This window comes from Lepidochelys kempii, chromosome 2 (genome assembly GCF_965140265.1).
Source record: "Lepidochelys kempii isolate rLepKem1 chromosome 2, rLepKem1.hap2, whole genome shotgun sequence".
In the NCBI taxonomy this organism is placed as follows: Eukaryota; Metazoa; Chordata; order Testudines; family Cheloniidae; genus Lepidochelys; species Lepidochelys kempii.
This window is the reverse complement of record NC_133257.1, coordinates 189,767,990-189,785,050: the sequence shown is the minus strand read 5'-3', so window position 1 is coordinate 189,785,050 and position 17,061 is coordinate 189,767,990. Positions and strand designations below refer to the sequence as shown.

The following is a 17,061-nucleotide window of genomic DNA, read 5'->3' as shown; positions in this document are numbered from 1 at the left end:
ACCTCAGCTTCTTCTAGCTCTATAAAATTTCATTGATGCCTGTGGGTGCCAGATGCAGTCTGCGACTGATGCTTGAATTATTTTTCATAGAAATCTAATAATGCTTACTTGTGTTTGGTCATCTTTTGATCATAGCAAAAATGGCTCAAGAATCTAGCATAGTATAAATGCATAACTGCATGCTCCTTTCCCCCAATGTACAAATCCACAGGCATCCAGTAGTCGGCCAAGGCTTTATTAAAGGGCCTAAAACACAAAGTAACAGAAAGTATACATTAAGTATAAAGCAAAAGGAAAAAACAGCTTTACTGGAACAGCTCCAATAAGACTTGACTGGAAATAGGTGTTCACTGTGAGCTGCATGTGCATCTTAAATTACATTCTATTAATTTTGCTTTTGGCTTAATTCCTTATTTTTAAAAAGCAATGTTTGACTTGATTAAATTGCAGAAATCTGTGTGAGAATTTTTAAAAGCTATAGAGAAAGATCCACTAGAATATGATTTACATATAATATCTTAGATGTATGACTATGACTTCACATGTATCACCTAAAACTAAAACAATGCTATGGAAATATTTGCCTGATTTCTATGGAACTTTCATAACTCGGTTGTGGTTATCTGTTCTAGTCTTTTGTAGTTACAAATTGATATTTTGTGGGGGAAAATATATAAAAATTTATATACATGGCTATATATTACTCTCCAAAATATATAACAATAAACCAATTTAAAATATATCGGAATGATTTCATTTATTTATTTAAAATTGAAGGTTTGTGTTGCCACCATTAGAGGGCAGCATGACATTTATTAAAGTGTTTAAAAAGCATATTCAGAATATTCATTTAGGGCATCGTAAACTGAAATCTCAAAGATACTGTTTTGGTTTACATCACTTCAAATAACGATGTCTCTTCAGGGCACGTTTTATAGTCCCACTCTTTAGCAAATGTACCAACTTGTATCAAAACTGTGATTTTATTGTGTTATACATTAGTTATGCTTCCTTAGTTAGAGATGAGACTGGAATAAAACCCTGGATCAGACTTCACATGTCTATAATGTAACTAGTCACAAACCCAAATCTCAACACCGTAGTACATAAAGTTTCAAAAGGCAGATCTGAGCTTTTCTTAAGTTCATTGTGTCCAGATTTGATGTTTGGAGTTTTACGAATAAAAATAAGGGCTTGCCTACATGTTGTTTAACTCAGGCCTTATCTAAACTACAAATGTGTTGGGTGTACAGTTATATCTGCATAGCCCCCTGGTGTAGACGCAGCAGATGCCAACAGAGGAAGTTTTCCATTGGCATAGTAACACCACCTCCCGGAATGATATTAGCTCTGCTGACAGAAACACTCTACTGTTGGCACAGCTGCATCTACACTGGGGTTTTTGTCACATCATAGCTACATTGGCTAGGGTGGTACGGTTTTTTCACACCTCTGACTGACACAGCTATGCTGATAAAACTTTGTATAGCACAGACCTGGCCTAAAGATATGATTTTAACTGATTTAGTTAAACCTGTGCAAAATGCTAAGTGTGCACTCTTATTTCAGTATAAATCAGGCTTATTTCAATTTAATTCATGTCCACTGAGAACACGGTTAAGCTGAAGAGAAATGAGAGTGTCCACGAAGGGGGTTGCACCGGTTTAACTAAACCAGTTAAAGTTCATGTGTAGTCAAGGCCTTAGTTTGAGCTATTAATCCTGTTCAGAATGTTGTTTTGGGTCCAGTTCTATTTAAAATATATTATTTCTATAATTTAATTAATTTATTCCAAAGATGTTAATTAATGGTATATCAATATACACCCAGACTGAGCTCAGGGCACAAGCACCACCTGTCAGAGAAAGACAACTAAGACCAATAAATGGAACCCTCTTCATATCCCCAAGTCTTTATAACCAAAACTCTTCAACAACTCCTTTTCCTCCCCCACCACGAGAAGCAAGTGGATGTCTTTGTATCTCATGTCAGATAAAAATCACCTAACCAAAACAAACGTGTAAATGGTTTTAATGATTGAGTTTGTCTTAGAAAAAGACCCACTGACCAGGTCTTTTTTTTATTATTATTATTATTTAAAGTAGACAACAATTTTTAACAAAATGTGTCTCTCCCGTACCCCATGGAGGTCAGAGTCTAAATCAGAAACCTTGGCATGTAAAACGAGACAGATCCCAACAGCCGGGTTTGCCTATCACAGGATCATCACATACTGTACTACAATTCGCTGGACACACTGAAGCCATTCTATCAGATGCTTTCCGTATATATCTGTGTGAAGACTTAGTAACCCAAACAGTGATACTTCTTATCTAATTTATGGCTAGCCTTTTGCCTACAGAACGGCTCATAAAATATTCGAGAGACAGTAATCATAGGCTGGCTGTCCAGCAACTGCAGACAGCAATCTAATCTGAACAGTGTATAGAAAATACATTTTGGACTGTTGAGTCAGCCTTTGTGCAGCCTGCTATAATGCTGGGTGTGACAGAACCTCCAGGGCACAATCAGCTTTGCTAGCATTATAGAAGATGGAGTAAGTAAACAGATAAATAACTTTGTCTATCTCTCACGCTGCCCTATTTTATAGTCATTAATGCATAGCATATCTAGTGTTTCCTTTTGTAATACTGTATTTAACTGAAGTAGTAACATGGCAATAGGCCACTATGATGATACTTTATTTAAGCTCTGGACCTAAATTAGCACGACTCTGGCTAGCACAGATTGGTGGTTTTCTTAATTTTGGTCTCTGGGGGAAATTGCTTGATTCCTCACTTCTTTCCTTCTCCATCAGCTCTTGCCAGCTGAATGTGTTGCTATAAATCCCAGAAGAAGCCAGTTAGCTATATTCTTAAGATAGTGGCAGAATGTAAGCACACCAGTGACAACAAAGAGAAAATTAAAGGCTTTGTCCACAGTACAGAAGTTACACTGGCTGTTTCTGCCTTAGTTGACGGAAAAGCACCTTATGTCCCTACACATAAGAGACTTGTCTACTGCTGGAGAGGACGCAATCAGCATAAGGAGTAAAAGCTGTGGATCACCAGCTGAGTTTGCAGTCTCAGCCCTTTCATGTCCCGTTAGGGGCTGATAGCCTTATTCCATAGTTCAGAACAGCTCCCAAGGCTACTCTAACCTGAATAGGGCCAGTCAGCATGCAGAGAATCAGGAACTCATAAAGAGGTTCCCAGACAGTCTCCCATCCTGCTGCACCCAGCAGACGGTAGAACTACTAGAGTATCTGGCTGTTTGTTTTTTCTTTTCTTTCTACTTCTGCTATGTAAAAAAGGTCCAGGTTACATGAACACCCATATGACCATGGGCCTGCTTGCAACCTGCTTGGATGCCTTACCTATCAGAGTTATGAGGATCAGTGTATCTCAAGTAATACCAAGATGAATCAACAAATGTATCCATGGTGTCTGTTTCCCTCTTTGCAGGTCCTTTGCACCTGGGGAATAGAAAAATTTCTCAGCACTCCTAGATGAAAAAAAAAATCACATGCTGATTTTTTTCACATCTTGAAGAAATAAAACAAATCCTATGAAAGTCCAAGAGAAAGGAAAAAGTATTTTGCCATTAAATAGAAGGGTAGAAAGATACTCAAAAACTAGCACATTCGTCTGGTACTATCAGATAAATCATTTATGACCACTTCCAGTAGAAAAAGAGTATGGTAGACTGCATTTCACTGGTTCTGGTTTTATAAAATGGTCTGTTTTTCCTGATTATTTCCACTTATTCCCAGGAAAAACAAATTTAGTTTAATTCCAGTTTTCATTGAGAAGGATCAAGCCTTTCTCAGTCATTGTAATATTTTAATTCATGATTACTGCTAGAACAAATCAATATTAGCTAGGTAGTATATTGAAGGTACAGACTAAAACAGATTCAAAATGAGAAGTTAAAAGCTGGAACAATTTTTCCTTCCGCCATGAATAGAAATAATTTACTTATGGAAATGAACAGCAGGAGGAAACTTTTTTAAAACTGTGTTTGCATTTATTGCAACTACTCAGTATTTAAGAATGTATCTGCTAAAAATGATTATAAATTTATAATACAAATGAAATTTTGCAACCTGCTGCAAACCTGTGTGCACTACATATAACACAAAGAATGTCAACTGGCTGTTTAACACGTACAAAATTGTAACTTTAATCTGTTACTGTGCTTGGAAGCTTTAGCTAGCACAGCACAAGTCTGCCTGCCTGCTTGATAGTGTAAACCATAGACAGCATATTAAACAAGCTCTTCAACAGCAACATTGGCTTCCTAGTCACTGCTCTGTGTGGTGAGTCTTTGGTCTATAAAGCCTTTATGTGACTTGGGTCCTGACTACCTAAGACACCACCTCTCTCGCTGCGTATTTGCTACAGTATTTCTGGTCACCTGAGGCATGTGAGCTGCATGTATTTACAGGTAAGTATCAGAGGACTTATGTTTGAGTGAGATTAATAGAAAACCTTTCCTCTCCTTTCTCAGATGACTTAAACCAAGTTTGCTACCCTGAAATGCACGGTGCAAGGCAAGGGGTTGGATTGCTGTGGTGGTGTCAGGTTAGCAGCGCAGAATTTTCACTTGGTTACTGCTATCTCATGCTCCAGAATCTAAACTTCCATTAAAGAAGTCTCTAGCCTTTACAACTGTGGAGTTAACTTTCAAAATGTGAACCAAATGTGAGTTGATACAATCACATCTGCCTGAGTTTGCAAACAGTCAAACATTCATCTCAACAGGATGCTAATTCTGAAACCAATGATAATTCATTGTCAACTCATTTTTAACTGAGCAAAACAAATAAGACAGCAGAGAGGCAATTACACGAATATCTGTATAATTCACCCTGAGTGGTGCCTCATTCTGGCAACATGAGTAAGTGAGCTTGGGTGGCAGGCACAGCTTAGGGAAGTACCACCACTTATTTTCTCTCCAGTCTGATCTCTGTGCAAGGCCCATCTCTTTTAACAAGCTTTTACTTGTAGGGGATAACCGCAGTGGAGGCATCTTGTTTCTAGTTGACTTTTTAGTTTAAAGAGTCAATTATATTAAATACTGCACGTGTGCCCAGAGACTAGGATAATATATTTATCACAAAATAAATAAATATTGTATTATACTATAACAGAATTGTCTCAGCCTATCAACTTCTGGGATACTTTACATAACAGTTATGCAATTCCCTGCACCCTAGTTGGCTACAGCTCATTAACTAAATAAGTTTATGGAGGACCGGTCACCCAATGGTTATTAGCCAAGATGGTCAGGGACACAACCCCAAGCTCTGGGTGTCCCTAAACCTCTGATGGCCAGAAGCTGGGAATGGATGACAGAAGATGGATCACTAGGTAAGTTTCCCTGTTCTATTCATTCCTCTGAAGCATTTGGCTATCGGACGACAGGATACTGGGCTAGATGGACCATTGGTCTGACCCAGTTTGGCCTTCTTATGTTCTTAACATAGTGACAGCATGCAAGCCACTATACTCTGGCTACTGATAGCCTACAGCTAGCGATGCAGACAGCAGGTATTTGCATATTCACTGAATAATTCTTAACTACTGTGAAGTCATTATGCACAGCCTTCCACTCATGATTGGTTACAGTTTCAGAACTCCACATCTGTATGCCCACAACCACAGCCACCTCGGCTTCCCATCTCTATTCATCCTGTTAATCCACCTAATCCCAGCTATTAAATTCTGCATGTAGATGGAGTATACAGTCTAGAGGAGATCAGAACTAGTGTTCCCTCTTCACAACAAATGCATTTCAACATTTATATCAGTGGAAAGCCTGGAGTGCAAGCAACAAAGATTTCAGTAGGAGTCAAGGATTTCAGACTAGAAGACATTGCTGAGAGCATTACTTCAATATTACAATTCATCTAGTCAGACTGCCTTGAAATATCCATACTCCTTAAGAAGTTACTGTGCAGTGTTTAAAAAAGCCTACCTGAAATGACATTTTCTTTGCAGAAATATGTAGATGTATGTCTTTCTTTTACTTAAAATGTATATCATTAACAAGTCAAACATGTTTCCAGTGAGCCACAGAACTGCCCTGTGTAAGCCACCTAATTACAAATGAGAATCACGCTAATATTCTAACCTTCCAAAGTAAGAGATTTACAGTTTCTGTGCTATGAAGAGAGCCTTAACGTCACTTTATGTCCCTGGTTCTCCTGCATGACAGCCTGACAATGCCCTGCTCGATAGCCTGACAATGCCCTGCTTGCTGGACCAGCTCTGCTGACAGCAGGGTTTCACTATATGCCTGGAAAGGAAAGGGTTTCTCTCAGGGATTCCTCGGGTTCTCTTCCCTCCCCCTGCAGAAGCTGAGCACAAACTCCAATGTACCCAATACTCAACCAGCTCTGGAGACATCTTGCTTTCTCTAATGAATCTGTATCTTTCTAAATCTGAACTACATGCTTCTTCTTAAAGAGCTGGGAAACAAACTGTATGATCAAAATCTGAACCATGAGTGCATACACCTATTAACTACTTCAACCTGAATTATTTGCTGACATGTAAAATGCACCAGGCATGTAAATCTTTATAAGATTCTACTGCAATAGCACCATCTTATCTCTGTTGTTGGACTTGTTAATTAATTGATCAATATGTTAGTTTCCTTAACAAAAGCAAATGAAAACTCAATATACCCTACAATCTTTGCTTTAACTTTGTTGTTGAAAGAGAAAAAAATCTTGCAATCGATGAAGTAAACGGTACTATAAATAACTAGAGGAAGAAGGTGAAAAAACTATTTTATTTTTCTCATTTTCTTTCCTCTAACTTAAAAACACTCAACTTTTCCTCCACTAGGTATTTATCCAGAAAAAGAGCTTATATTAAGAAACAGTAACAGGCCATATTACGACAAGAAGAATTATAGCAAGTGGACAGTATATAATATTTGCTCACCTTGGACATGAACAGTTCATCCACTCTGTGACAGTTTCTAGAGGGGAGGCTCCCTTTCCTGTAAAGGAGGTTATATTGGGCAACTCCACAGGTAAATCCTCATAAGGCACAGGGACTGTGCCACAGGTCTGGCAGTGGATTATGGGAATAGGTGTTCCCCAGTACCGCTGTCGCGATATTAACCAATCTCTTAACTTGTCACTTGTTAGGTCTCCACCTACTCCTTTATTTTTGGCCAGCTGGGTTAGGGCTTTTAAAGCTTCCTGCCTAGTCATGCCTGTGAACTGATAAAAAGAAAGACAGACATTTGATATATGCTACTATTGACAATGCTGTAGTGGCACCATTATATTATTTTTCATATGCATTGTACACAAACCTAACACTCAAACTCTGATGGGACGGAGGTTCCAAGCGTTTTTAAGGTTCCCCATTTGTCTTCTGCTTCACACCCATTCATCTTCCAGGCTTCCCATATGTCAGTCACCAACCTTCTAGTCATGAGGATTAGATAAGTCTCCCTTGAAAGCCTATCAAGGTCACTCCCTTGATGGGCTGAATGGGTCATTGCTGAGGAAGGGCTTGTTCGGCACTCCTGGCCTCTGTTGGCCAGTTATCTGCAGTTAAGGTGGATTCTCCTTACTGCAAGGCATCCAGTATATTAGTACTCCAAGGCAGACATTGCAAGAGTATAGGTGGTAAATCAGACCTTCCCTCACATATTCATTCTGGGTGATTTTATACTTCACTTCTTCATATATTTTAAACACTCAATATCCCTCCCAAGTTAGATAGACACAAAACTTGTCTCCTACTGAACAACAATCCACCCTTCCTCAGATTAATACTTGCAGACTCTCAAGAACTCTTCAGTGTTAGTTTAGAGTTACATCCTTACACAGCCATGAAGCTGTCAAATAGCCTGTAATATAATTTCCAGTGAATACAACCAAGGGGACTAATATATTAACATTTAACCTGAAAAAAGAACAAATGTGTAAATGAAAAACAGAAAAAAACATCAAGACATTTTCATGACGGAATTTATTATTCCTTCTCTATTGTAAAATTTAGACTATTATAGCATTTTTCTTCTTTCATGTATGTAAAGTTTTGAAGACTAAGCCTTGAAAACAAAATATTTGGTATTTTCCAGGTAGTGGGTTTTCGTATGCACTATCACTGTACTTTAGAAAGAAATGCAGTACAAGTGCACCAACCTCTCCGGAGTTGACTATGGTCTCCAAACCATCTGGTAGTGTTTCAATGACTTCAGAGAAAGAGAGACCTAGATTCTGGGCGACAGCAGCATCTTCTGGATTAGTATTAGGAATTCCTATCCATGGAAGGGGGAAAAAATCAGTTCCATAACTGGCTAACTTGGCTGCTCCTTGTCATTTTTTTGAGGAAAATATTTTCATCTATTGGCACTTATTTACTTCTTTCCAATGGCTTTAAAAAGACATTGGCAAGTTAAATTTTGCCAACATTTCACAAAATTTATAAAAACACGATTGTGAAATTTGAGTGACAACAGTTATAACAAAACATTATCTTATAGTGTTTACAACCCAAAAATCATTATCACTGTGCTAGCTCAGAAGAACCTGAAAGTGATTGGGTCTGAAATTGACTAAAAATAAAGCTGAAATTGACTAATCTGTTTTCATTTACCAAATTGAGAGAAATGCAAAAGCTAAGCAAATAGCATAAATACATACTAAGTTAGTTGTTTTAAAAAATTTCAATTTTAATAACTGAAGGTGTTACTAAAAATAAAGGTAACGTTTTTTAAAAAAGAAAATGACTTAACTTGACAAAGTCCTTCAACATTGCTGCCCCCTCTTTTTAAAATCTCGTCATTTACTATCAGAAAGTCATCTCCAGTAATTCCAATTCAGAGTAATGTCAACCTTCCATTCAGAATAAAGCTAGAGAAAGTAGTTCTTACTGCTGTCAGAATAAGCCATTCCGTCAGAATATTTAAGGCCACCGATGACACCTTTTCCCACTGTGCCTTATTACCTGGGACAGTCACACATTTTGAATATAAGTCTTTTTTAACCCCCACAGAATTCTTTTTATTGCTGCAACTTACCAATATCAAAAAGTGATTTATTATTTTAAAATAATCCTTGTTCACAATGTTACCGCCTGACTGCAATCTGTCCAGCAACTGCTGTGTTTCACCTACAAGGATTGCATTCTGGGGGTTAGCTAAGAAATCCCCATTTTTATCATACATATTTATATTCAAATATTAATTATATGTTGTTTGACATACTATATAACATGATGATGTATATCTTTCTACATTAGTTTGTTTTCATTTTGGGGGGTCATTTGTTCTATTTTTTAAAGAAGCTTGCATTACTAGGTTGGCCTCCATCAGCCAGAACAGCAGATTTATTGACCAACCCAAATGTCAGGTTATCTTTTTTCCTTCCTATTCTTGGAAACAACTTTTGACATTACAGATCTAGAGGCTCTCAAAACAAAACAAGCAAAAAACAAACACACCCCCCCCCCAACCACCTTAGAATGATCACAATACAAACTTGAATTCAAAAGACTGTTTAACATACACCCTTACTCAGCCACAAAACTGCCCATTGTGTTAAATATTTCAGCTGTGTCGATATATGGAAATACAGAAGCAGATAACTAATGCAAAACAAAAAACAAACAAACAAAAAGGAAACCAAAATGTGGAATCACTATGAAACTCCACAGCAGAAGCTCCCTATTGCCATTCTTAAACCTCAATAAAGTATGGTATATCGGTATCTTACTAAGAACCCCCTTCAATCCACCACAGGTGGTTTTACCATATGCTGCACAAATAGAGGAAAGCAGCTCCCACATTTTAGTCTATTTTTCTTTAGAGAAGAGGACAATGCCACTGTCCTTTATCAAAACTCAACAGTTGGCATCCAGCATTTCCTGGGAAGAGCTGGGAGGTATCCAGCATACGTAAGACCAAAGTACACGCCAGTGAACAAAATAAAGGCTTGTCATCAAAAGTAATATTAGGAATTCTCAATTATTTGGCTTCTCCTATTCCAGAAATAGTTCTGATATACTTTGGCTCCCAAAAATATAATGGCGTATTAGTTACGTACTCCTTGGAGATTAAAGTGGAACTACTTGACAAAAATGTTGAAAGGAACTGTATTATACCAAATCATCACTAGGAGTCAATAAAGAAGATGACATATGGAAGTCATATTAATACTGATGGTATACCACACCCAAACTAATAAAGATGCAGCAAAATATCCGATCAATACTCAGACAATATTATTAAACTAATTTTTTATTGAATTTAGTTCTTACAAAAAGCTCCAGATTAACAGCCTGGAGATTGACTTTCTTTATCTTGAAATTTCCTTAGATAACTTATTCATTCAAACTTTATGTTTGAAGCAATTTGTGTGTACAAAGCAACTCAATACATACACAAACAAGTATGTGCTAAAATTCTGAATGTGCAAATTTGGAGACTCTTGAAAATCTGGACTCTAAATAAAACAGCCAAGTTTGCTAAACATCTTGAAGAGGATGAATACCTTTAAAAAGTTAGGTTTCAGAGTAACAGCCATGTTCGTCTGTATTCGCAAAAAGAAAAGGAGTACTTGTGGCACCTTAGAGACTAACCAATTTATTATGCATCCGATGAAGTGAGCTGTAGCTCATGAAAGTTTATGCTCAAATAAATTGGTTAGTCTCTAAGGTGCCACAAGTACTCCTTTTCTTTTTAAAAATTTACAAGACTTTGTAACCATGGCTGGCTTTGCAAAGGCTGAGAGGGGGACACCAAAAAGGAAGGCATTGACTGACTGAGTGAGAAAGACGGAAAACACAGGAGAAAGACAATAAATGGAATCTTTAAGGTTTTAAAAAACACTTTTAGGACAAATTGAGCTATGTTTTGTTTGTTTTTTTTAATCTCAAGGAAATTGAAAAGATCCAAGACACACTTTGTTTTGTTCCCTTCTGTCTTCCCTCCTCAATATCCTCCCCCACACTTGTTCATATACATCTTCCAAACATGTATTAAGCTTTTACAGCTCTGTAAGACTATCTAAAACATTTTTTTGTGAAGGAAAATAAGACGAAGGTAAAAACAACCTAAAAAATTTTCTCACTTTAACAGTTCACATCAGTCACCTACATTTTACTGATTCTAAACTGGGCATAATAATACAGTCTATTATATGATTGGGCTAACGAGTTCCAACCCATGCTGTGAAACTCATACTATCACAGCTTGTAGGCTAGTCATATCACTTGATTTATTCAATCCATTTTTTCTAATAACTGTTCTGTTAAAGAATTTCTAAGAAAATTCAGCAGTTTATGAGAACATAATGAACTTAAAAACTGATTTAAAAAGAACCCACCAAAAGGAACACTGTATTTTATTATTGATTTTTTGTTCAATCAGACCTCTGAAGTGGCCCTTGTTTTCCAGAAAGCTGCACATTTGGGCTAATATTCCACATGTGCCACCCAGCCTGGTCCTGCCCGGTAGGGTAGCACACATAGGCTAATCCTTCCCAGGACGTAAAAGCAGCAAGGTGCAAAGAAAAAAGCAGAAGAGAGTCTAGGAGAAGTAGCAAGGCAAGACAGAGCTGAGAGCCCTGGGGATGGTACATTCATGGTACTGACCATGATCAAACACAATTACTGTACATTCTGTATTTTATTGATATCAAAACAAATACAACTAGATAAAGCCAAATTTGGATTGATGGTTTGATACATTATTGAAGTAAGGCAATTTTTAAGTTATCTTGTTTGGGGGGTTCTATTGTATGTAGGCACAGCAAAACTATACTGTTATGAGTTTGGGTCTTTGGCAAATATTTTTTACATTAAACATTGATGTGGTTCTGTTTTGGTATGTGTGAGAAACAGACACTCAGATTCACATGTCTTGTATTATAATTCTTAAGAGAAAATGTGGAGGTCTTCAAGCTTGGGGGTCTCACTACAGTCAGCTTTTAATTTTATTAATTTTTTATAATATATTGTAATGAAAGAGAAAAATATTACCCTGTCTCTTTGTATTCAGACCTGTAACAAATTCTCCGTAGCTACCTTTTCTTTCCCTTAATTAAGAAGAATATGGCCTCTAAAGGCCCTAAGACAGCCATTATCTTCAAAGGTTTACAGCAGCAGTTCTGGTATTCCAAAATAGTAACTGAAAAACCTGAATGTTGCTCTTGTATTTTAAATGTCACTTACCTATTTTAGTATCAATATAGTTCTCAAAATCTGATTTTGCAGAGATTACTACAGGAACCTCCTGTCTGGTAAGTAAATTCACTGCTGTCACTGATGTAAGACAGTCTGCAAATACACGTAAAGATTACAATAATTAAAATATGACACCAACAGTACTAAGAATCTCACTTATTAACATGAAAATTTCTGTGCTTTGCATCCTAATTTTTTATGAAGTAACTCACTGAATCAAAGTACTTTCTTTATTTAAAGGGAGAGGCTCAAGTTAGAATCTAGTCAATTTCAAAATATGAATTTAAAGCTGTTAAAAGCTTCTATAGGTCCCGCTGCCACATTTTGTGATTTAAAAAACTGTTTTTCTGCTTCCTGATGGCATGTGAAAGATCCCCACAAATAAGAGAAATTAACTCAAAATACAGTAGAACCAGAGGAACAGAGAATGTGCAAAGAACTGATAATGTACAAAGTGAACCAAGTGAAATACATTATTTTCCTGCAATTTCTTTCAGGGTCACTCATTTTAGACATTTCTCGAAACAACAGTAGGTACAACAATTTCAGACCAAAGCATTATTTTGGCTGACAGTGTCCCTTTAAAATAATAAATTCTAGGGCTGTCAATTAATCACAGTTAACCCATGCGATTAACTCAAAAAAATTAATCATGATTTACAAAATTAATCATGATTAATCACACTTATAACAATAGAATACCAATTGAAATGTATTAAATCTTTGTGGATGTTTTTCTACATTTTAAATATTGATTTCAATTACAACACAGAATACAAAGTGCACAGTGCTCACTTTATATTATTATTTTTTATTACAAATATATGCACTATAAAAATGATAAACAAAAAATATTTTTCAATTCACCTCATACAAATACTGAAGTGCAATCTCTTTATCGTGAAAGTGTAACTTACAAATGCAGATTTTTTTTGGTTATATAACTGCACTCAAAAACAAAATAGTGTAAAACTTTAGCGCCTACAAGTCCACTCAGTCCTACTTGTTATTCTGCCAATCGCTAAGACAAACAAGTGTGTTTACATTGACGGGAGATACAGCTGCCTGCTTCTTATTTACGTCACCTGAAAGTAACATTGTAAACAAGAGGCAGGCAGCATTATCTCCTGCAAATTGTAAACAACCTTGTTTGTTTGAGTGATTGGCTGACCAAGAAGTAGGACTGAGTGGACTTGTAGGAGCTAATGTTTTACACTGTTTTATTTTTGAATGCAGTTTTTTTTGTACATAATTCTACATTTGTAAGTTCAACTTTCATGGTAAAGAGATTGCACTACAGTACTTGTATGAGATAAATTGAAAAATACAATTTTTTTGTTTTTTTACAGTGCAAATATTTGCAATCAAAAATAAATATAAAGTGAGCACTGTATACTTTGTATTCTGTGTTGTAACTGAAATGAATATATTTGAAAATGTAGCAAAGATCCAAAAATATTCAAAATAAATGGTATTCTATTGTTGTTTAACAGCATGATTAATCGCACAACTAAATCACAATTAATTTTTTTAATCACTTGACGGCCCTAATAAATTCCAGTCAATCTGATATCTTGCAGAAGAAATAGGTATTGCAGCATGGAGGGATCTGACAGAAATAGATTTGGGAGCTCTCTCATATCTTTTTGCTCAGATAGTTGAACTAAGTTATCCTTCAGAGGTCAAGGGTTTTACCAGAGTAACTCCTACCATCTATCCCTCACAATGAGAGATGTCACAGGAAGTTGCTCACTTTCCCTCCCAGGCAGCAGAATAAGCAACACACAAAAGGCCTTGTAGAAACCAGAAATTTGGTATCTAAGAAAAATTTCTCAAGCAGAATAAGGGATTATCACGAACTCATATGAACTAGCCTTAGGTTGGGGCCAGAAACAAGAGAAAAGACAGTTGTTACCTTTTCCGTAACTGGTGTTCTTCGAGATGTGTTGCTCATGTCCATTCCACAACCCACCCTCCTTCCCCACTGTCGGGGGGATGGGGGGCACTGCCCCTTATACCGCACCATGCGGGCGCCACTCCAGAGGGTGCCAGAGCCAGTCCCCTACGGATACTGATGAGGGAAAAACTTCCGGCACCGGTGCATGTCGCAAGCACACACACCTAATATGGAATGGACATGAGCAACACATCTCGAAGAACACCAGTTAACTGAAAAGGTAACTGTTTTCTTCTTTGAGGGTTTGTTCAGGTCTATTCCATATTAGGTGACTCCCAAGCAGTGCCAATAGAGGTGGGTAGGAGTTTACGGACGTGTAGATCGCAAAACAGCTCTGCCAAACCCAGCGTCATCTCTGGCCTGTTGAGTAATGGCATAACGAGCAGTGAATGTGTGCACTGAGGACCACGTTAAGGCTTTACAGATATCCTGGATAGGGATATGTGCCAGGAAGGTCGCTGAAGATGCCTGAGCTTTCATAGAGTGGGCTCTGACAATTGGTGGTGGCGGAACCCCTGCCAGGTGGCAACAGGTCCTTATACATGAGGTGAATCAACTGGAAATCCTCTGTGAGGACACCAGAAGGCCCTTCATCCTGTCTGCTATAGCGATGAAGAGCTGAGTTGATTTACGGAACATTGATTTATGGTATGTTCTATGTTGATTTATGGTACGTTTTAAGTAAAAAGCCAAGGCCCTTCGGACATCCAGAGAGTGAAGACCCTCTCTTCACTGGTCTCGTGCTGTTTGGGCCAGAATACCGGAAGATGTCCTGGTTTAAATGGAAGGTGGATATCAACTTCGGCAGGAAGGCTGGGTGGGGCTGCAGCTGAACTTTGTCTTTGTAGAAGACCATGTACGGTGGTTCTGAGGTCAAGGCTTTTATCTCAGAGACCCATCTCTCTGACATCAACATCACCGCCACCAGGAACATGACCTTCCATAACAGGTGGGAAAAGGAGCAGGGACTGAGCGGCTCAAAGGGCGGGCCAGTGAACCTAGAGAGGAACAAGTTAAGATCCCACTGTGGGACAGGAACCCATATCCACAAGAAGAGTCTCTTGAGCCCCCTCAAGAATCTTGACCGTTATGTCATGGGAAAACACTGTCTGTCCTTGGATTGGTGGGTGAAAAGCGGAGATGGACGCTAGATGCACTCTGATACAAGGGTTCTCAAACTGGGAGTCATGACCCCTCAGGGGTTCACGAGGTTATTACATGGGGGGTTGCGAGTGGTCAGCCTCCACCCCAAACCCTGCTTCACCTCCAGCATTTATAACAGCGTTAAATATTTTTTACAGTGTTTTTAATTTATAAGGGGGGGTCACACTCAGGTTTGCTGTGTGAAAGGGGTCTCCAATACAAAAGTTTGAGAACCACTGCTCCAACTGAAGAGTGCGCCAGCCCCTGGTTCCTCAAATGGAGCAGGTAGTCCAGGACAGCCTGTATGGAAGAACGCGAGGGAGAGATGCCACGTTCGGACCCCCAGAGGAAAACCTCATCCACTTGGCCAGCTAAGTCAGTCTAGTTGAGGGTTTTCTACTCCCCAGGAGGACCTGTTGGATGACTTCCGAACAGGCCCGCTCCTCTGGGTTCAGCCACACAGCATCCATGCCAAGAGGTGGAGGGACTCGAGGTTGGGGTGTAGGAGCTGACCATGGTCCTTTGACAGCAGGTCTGGTCAGTTGGCCAGGGAGGGGCCGCTGACAAGTTCATGAGCGTGCCGAACCAATGCTGGTGAGGCCATGCCGGGGCGATCACGAAAACCGGCACTTTGTCTCTCTTGTTCTTTGCCAGGACCCTGATTATGAGTGGAATCAGAGGAAATGTGTACATCAGGCTCCTTGACCATGACAGGAGGAAGGAGTCGGAGAGGGATCCCCTGCTCAGACCTCGCCAAGAACAGAACAGATGGCACTTCCTGTTTCCACTTGGGGAGTTCCCCACCTCTGGAAGATCATGCAGGCTACCTCCGGGTGGAGCAACCACTTGTGAGAGGAGAAGTCCTTGCTGAGCTGGTCCGCCAGTGTATTCTTGACACCGGGAAGGAGACAAGCTTCCAGGTGGATTTCGTGGCTGATGCAGAAGTCCCATAGACGGAGTGCCTCCTGACAGGGGGCTGACAAGCGCGCTCCCCCTTGCCTGTTGATGTAGAACATCGAGGCTGTGTTGTCCATCAGGACTCGTACCATCTTGCCCAACAGGTGGGGCAAGAAGACTGCACATCAGCTGGACTGCTTGGAGCTCTTTGATGTTTATGTGCAACTTCGCCTCCTCCGGGGATCACATCCCCCTGTGTCTGGAGGTCGCTGAGATGCACACCCCAGCCCAGGTCCGAGGTGTCCAACTCCAACTCAATGGAGTGAAGGGGGTTGTTGAATGGAACCCCCTCCAGGACTGTCCTGAGGTCGGTCCACCATCACAGTGAGGTAAGTAACACCTGGGGAATGGAAATGATCTTTTCCAGGGGGTCTCGGAACTGGGAATAGATCATACCCAGCCATTGTTGCAAGGGCCGCATCCTAAGCGTGGCATGGCAGACCACGCAAGTGCACGCTGCCGTGTGACCCAGCAGATACAGACACACCCTGGTTGTAGTCAGAGGGAAGGCGGAGACTTCTGCAATGAGGTTTGCCAACGCGTGGAACCTTTCCAGCAGCAGGAATGTTCTGGAGCAGGTCGAGAACCGCTCCGATGAACTCTATCCTCTGCGCTGGCACTAGCATTGACTTTTTGTCGTTTACCAATAGGCCCAGGGATCGGCATGTGGCTTGAAGCACCGTGACATCCCTTTGACTTCACTAGGACCAGGACGTTACTCCAGTTCCTCTATGTATAGATATACCCAAATACATAAGTAAATGGCATGAGTGCATAGCTATAGTATAG

The 17,061-nt window shown here is 39.3% G+C and overlaps 1 protein-coding gene across 3 annotated transcripts in view; it reads right to left on the bottom strand.

Moving 5' to 3' along the window:
• Window positions 1-17,061, bottom strand: part of LARS2 (leucyl-tRNA synthetase 2, mitochondrial) — a 110,542-nt gene that overhangs the window by 27,889 nt on the left and 65,592 nt on the right. For all 3 annotated transcript variants that reach the window (XM_073333148.1, XM_073333149.1, XM_073333150.1), the window contains exons 10-14: window positions 12,204-12,308; window positions 8,174-8,289; window positions 6,954-7,237; window positions 3,377-3,475; window positions 109-246 (exon numbers count right to left, since the gene is read on the bottom strand). In XM_073333148.1, coding sequence (XP_073189249.1) covers window positions 109-246; window positions 3,377-3,475; window positions 6,954-7,237; window positions 8,174-8,289; window positions 12,204-12,308 — 742 coding nt within the window. The remainder of the gene's footprint in view (window positions 1-108; window positions 247-3,376; window positions 3,476-6,953; window positions 7,238-8,173; window positions 8,290-12,203; window positions 12,309-17,061) is intronic.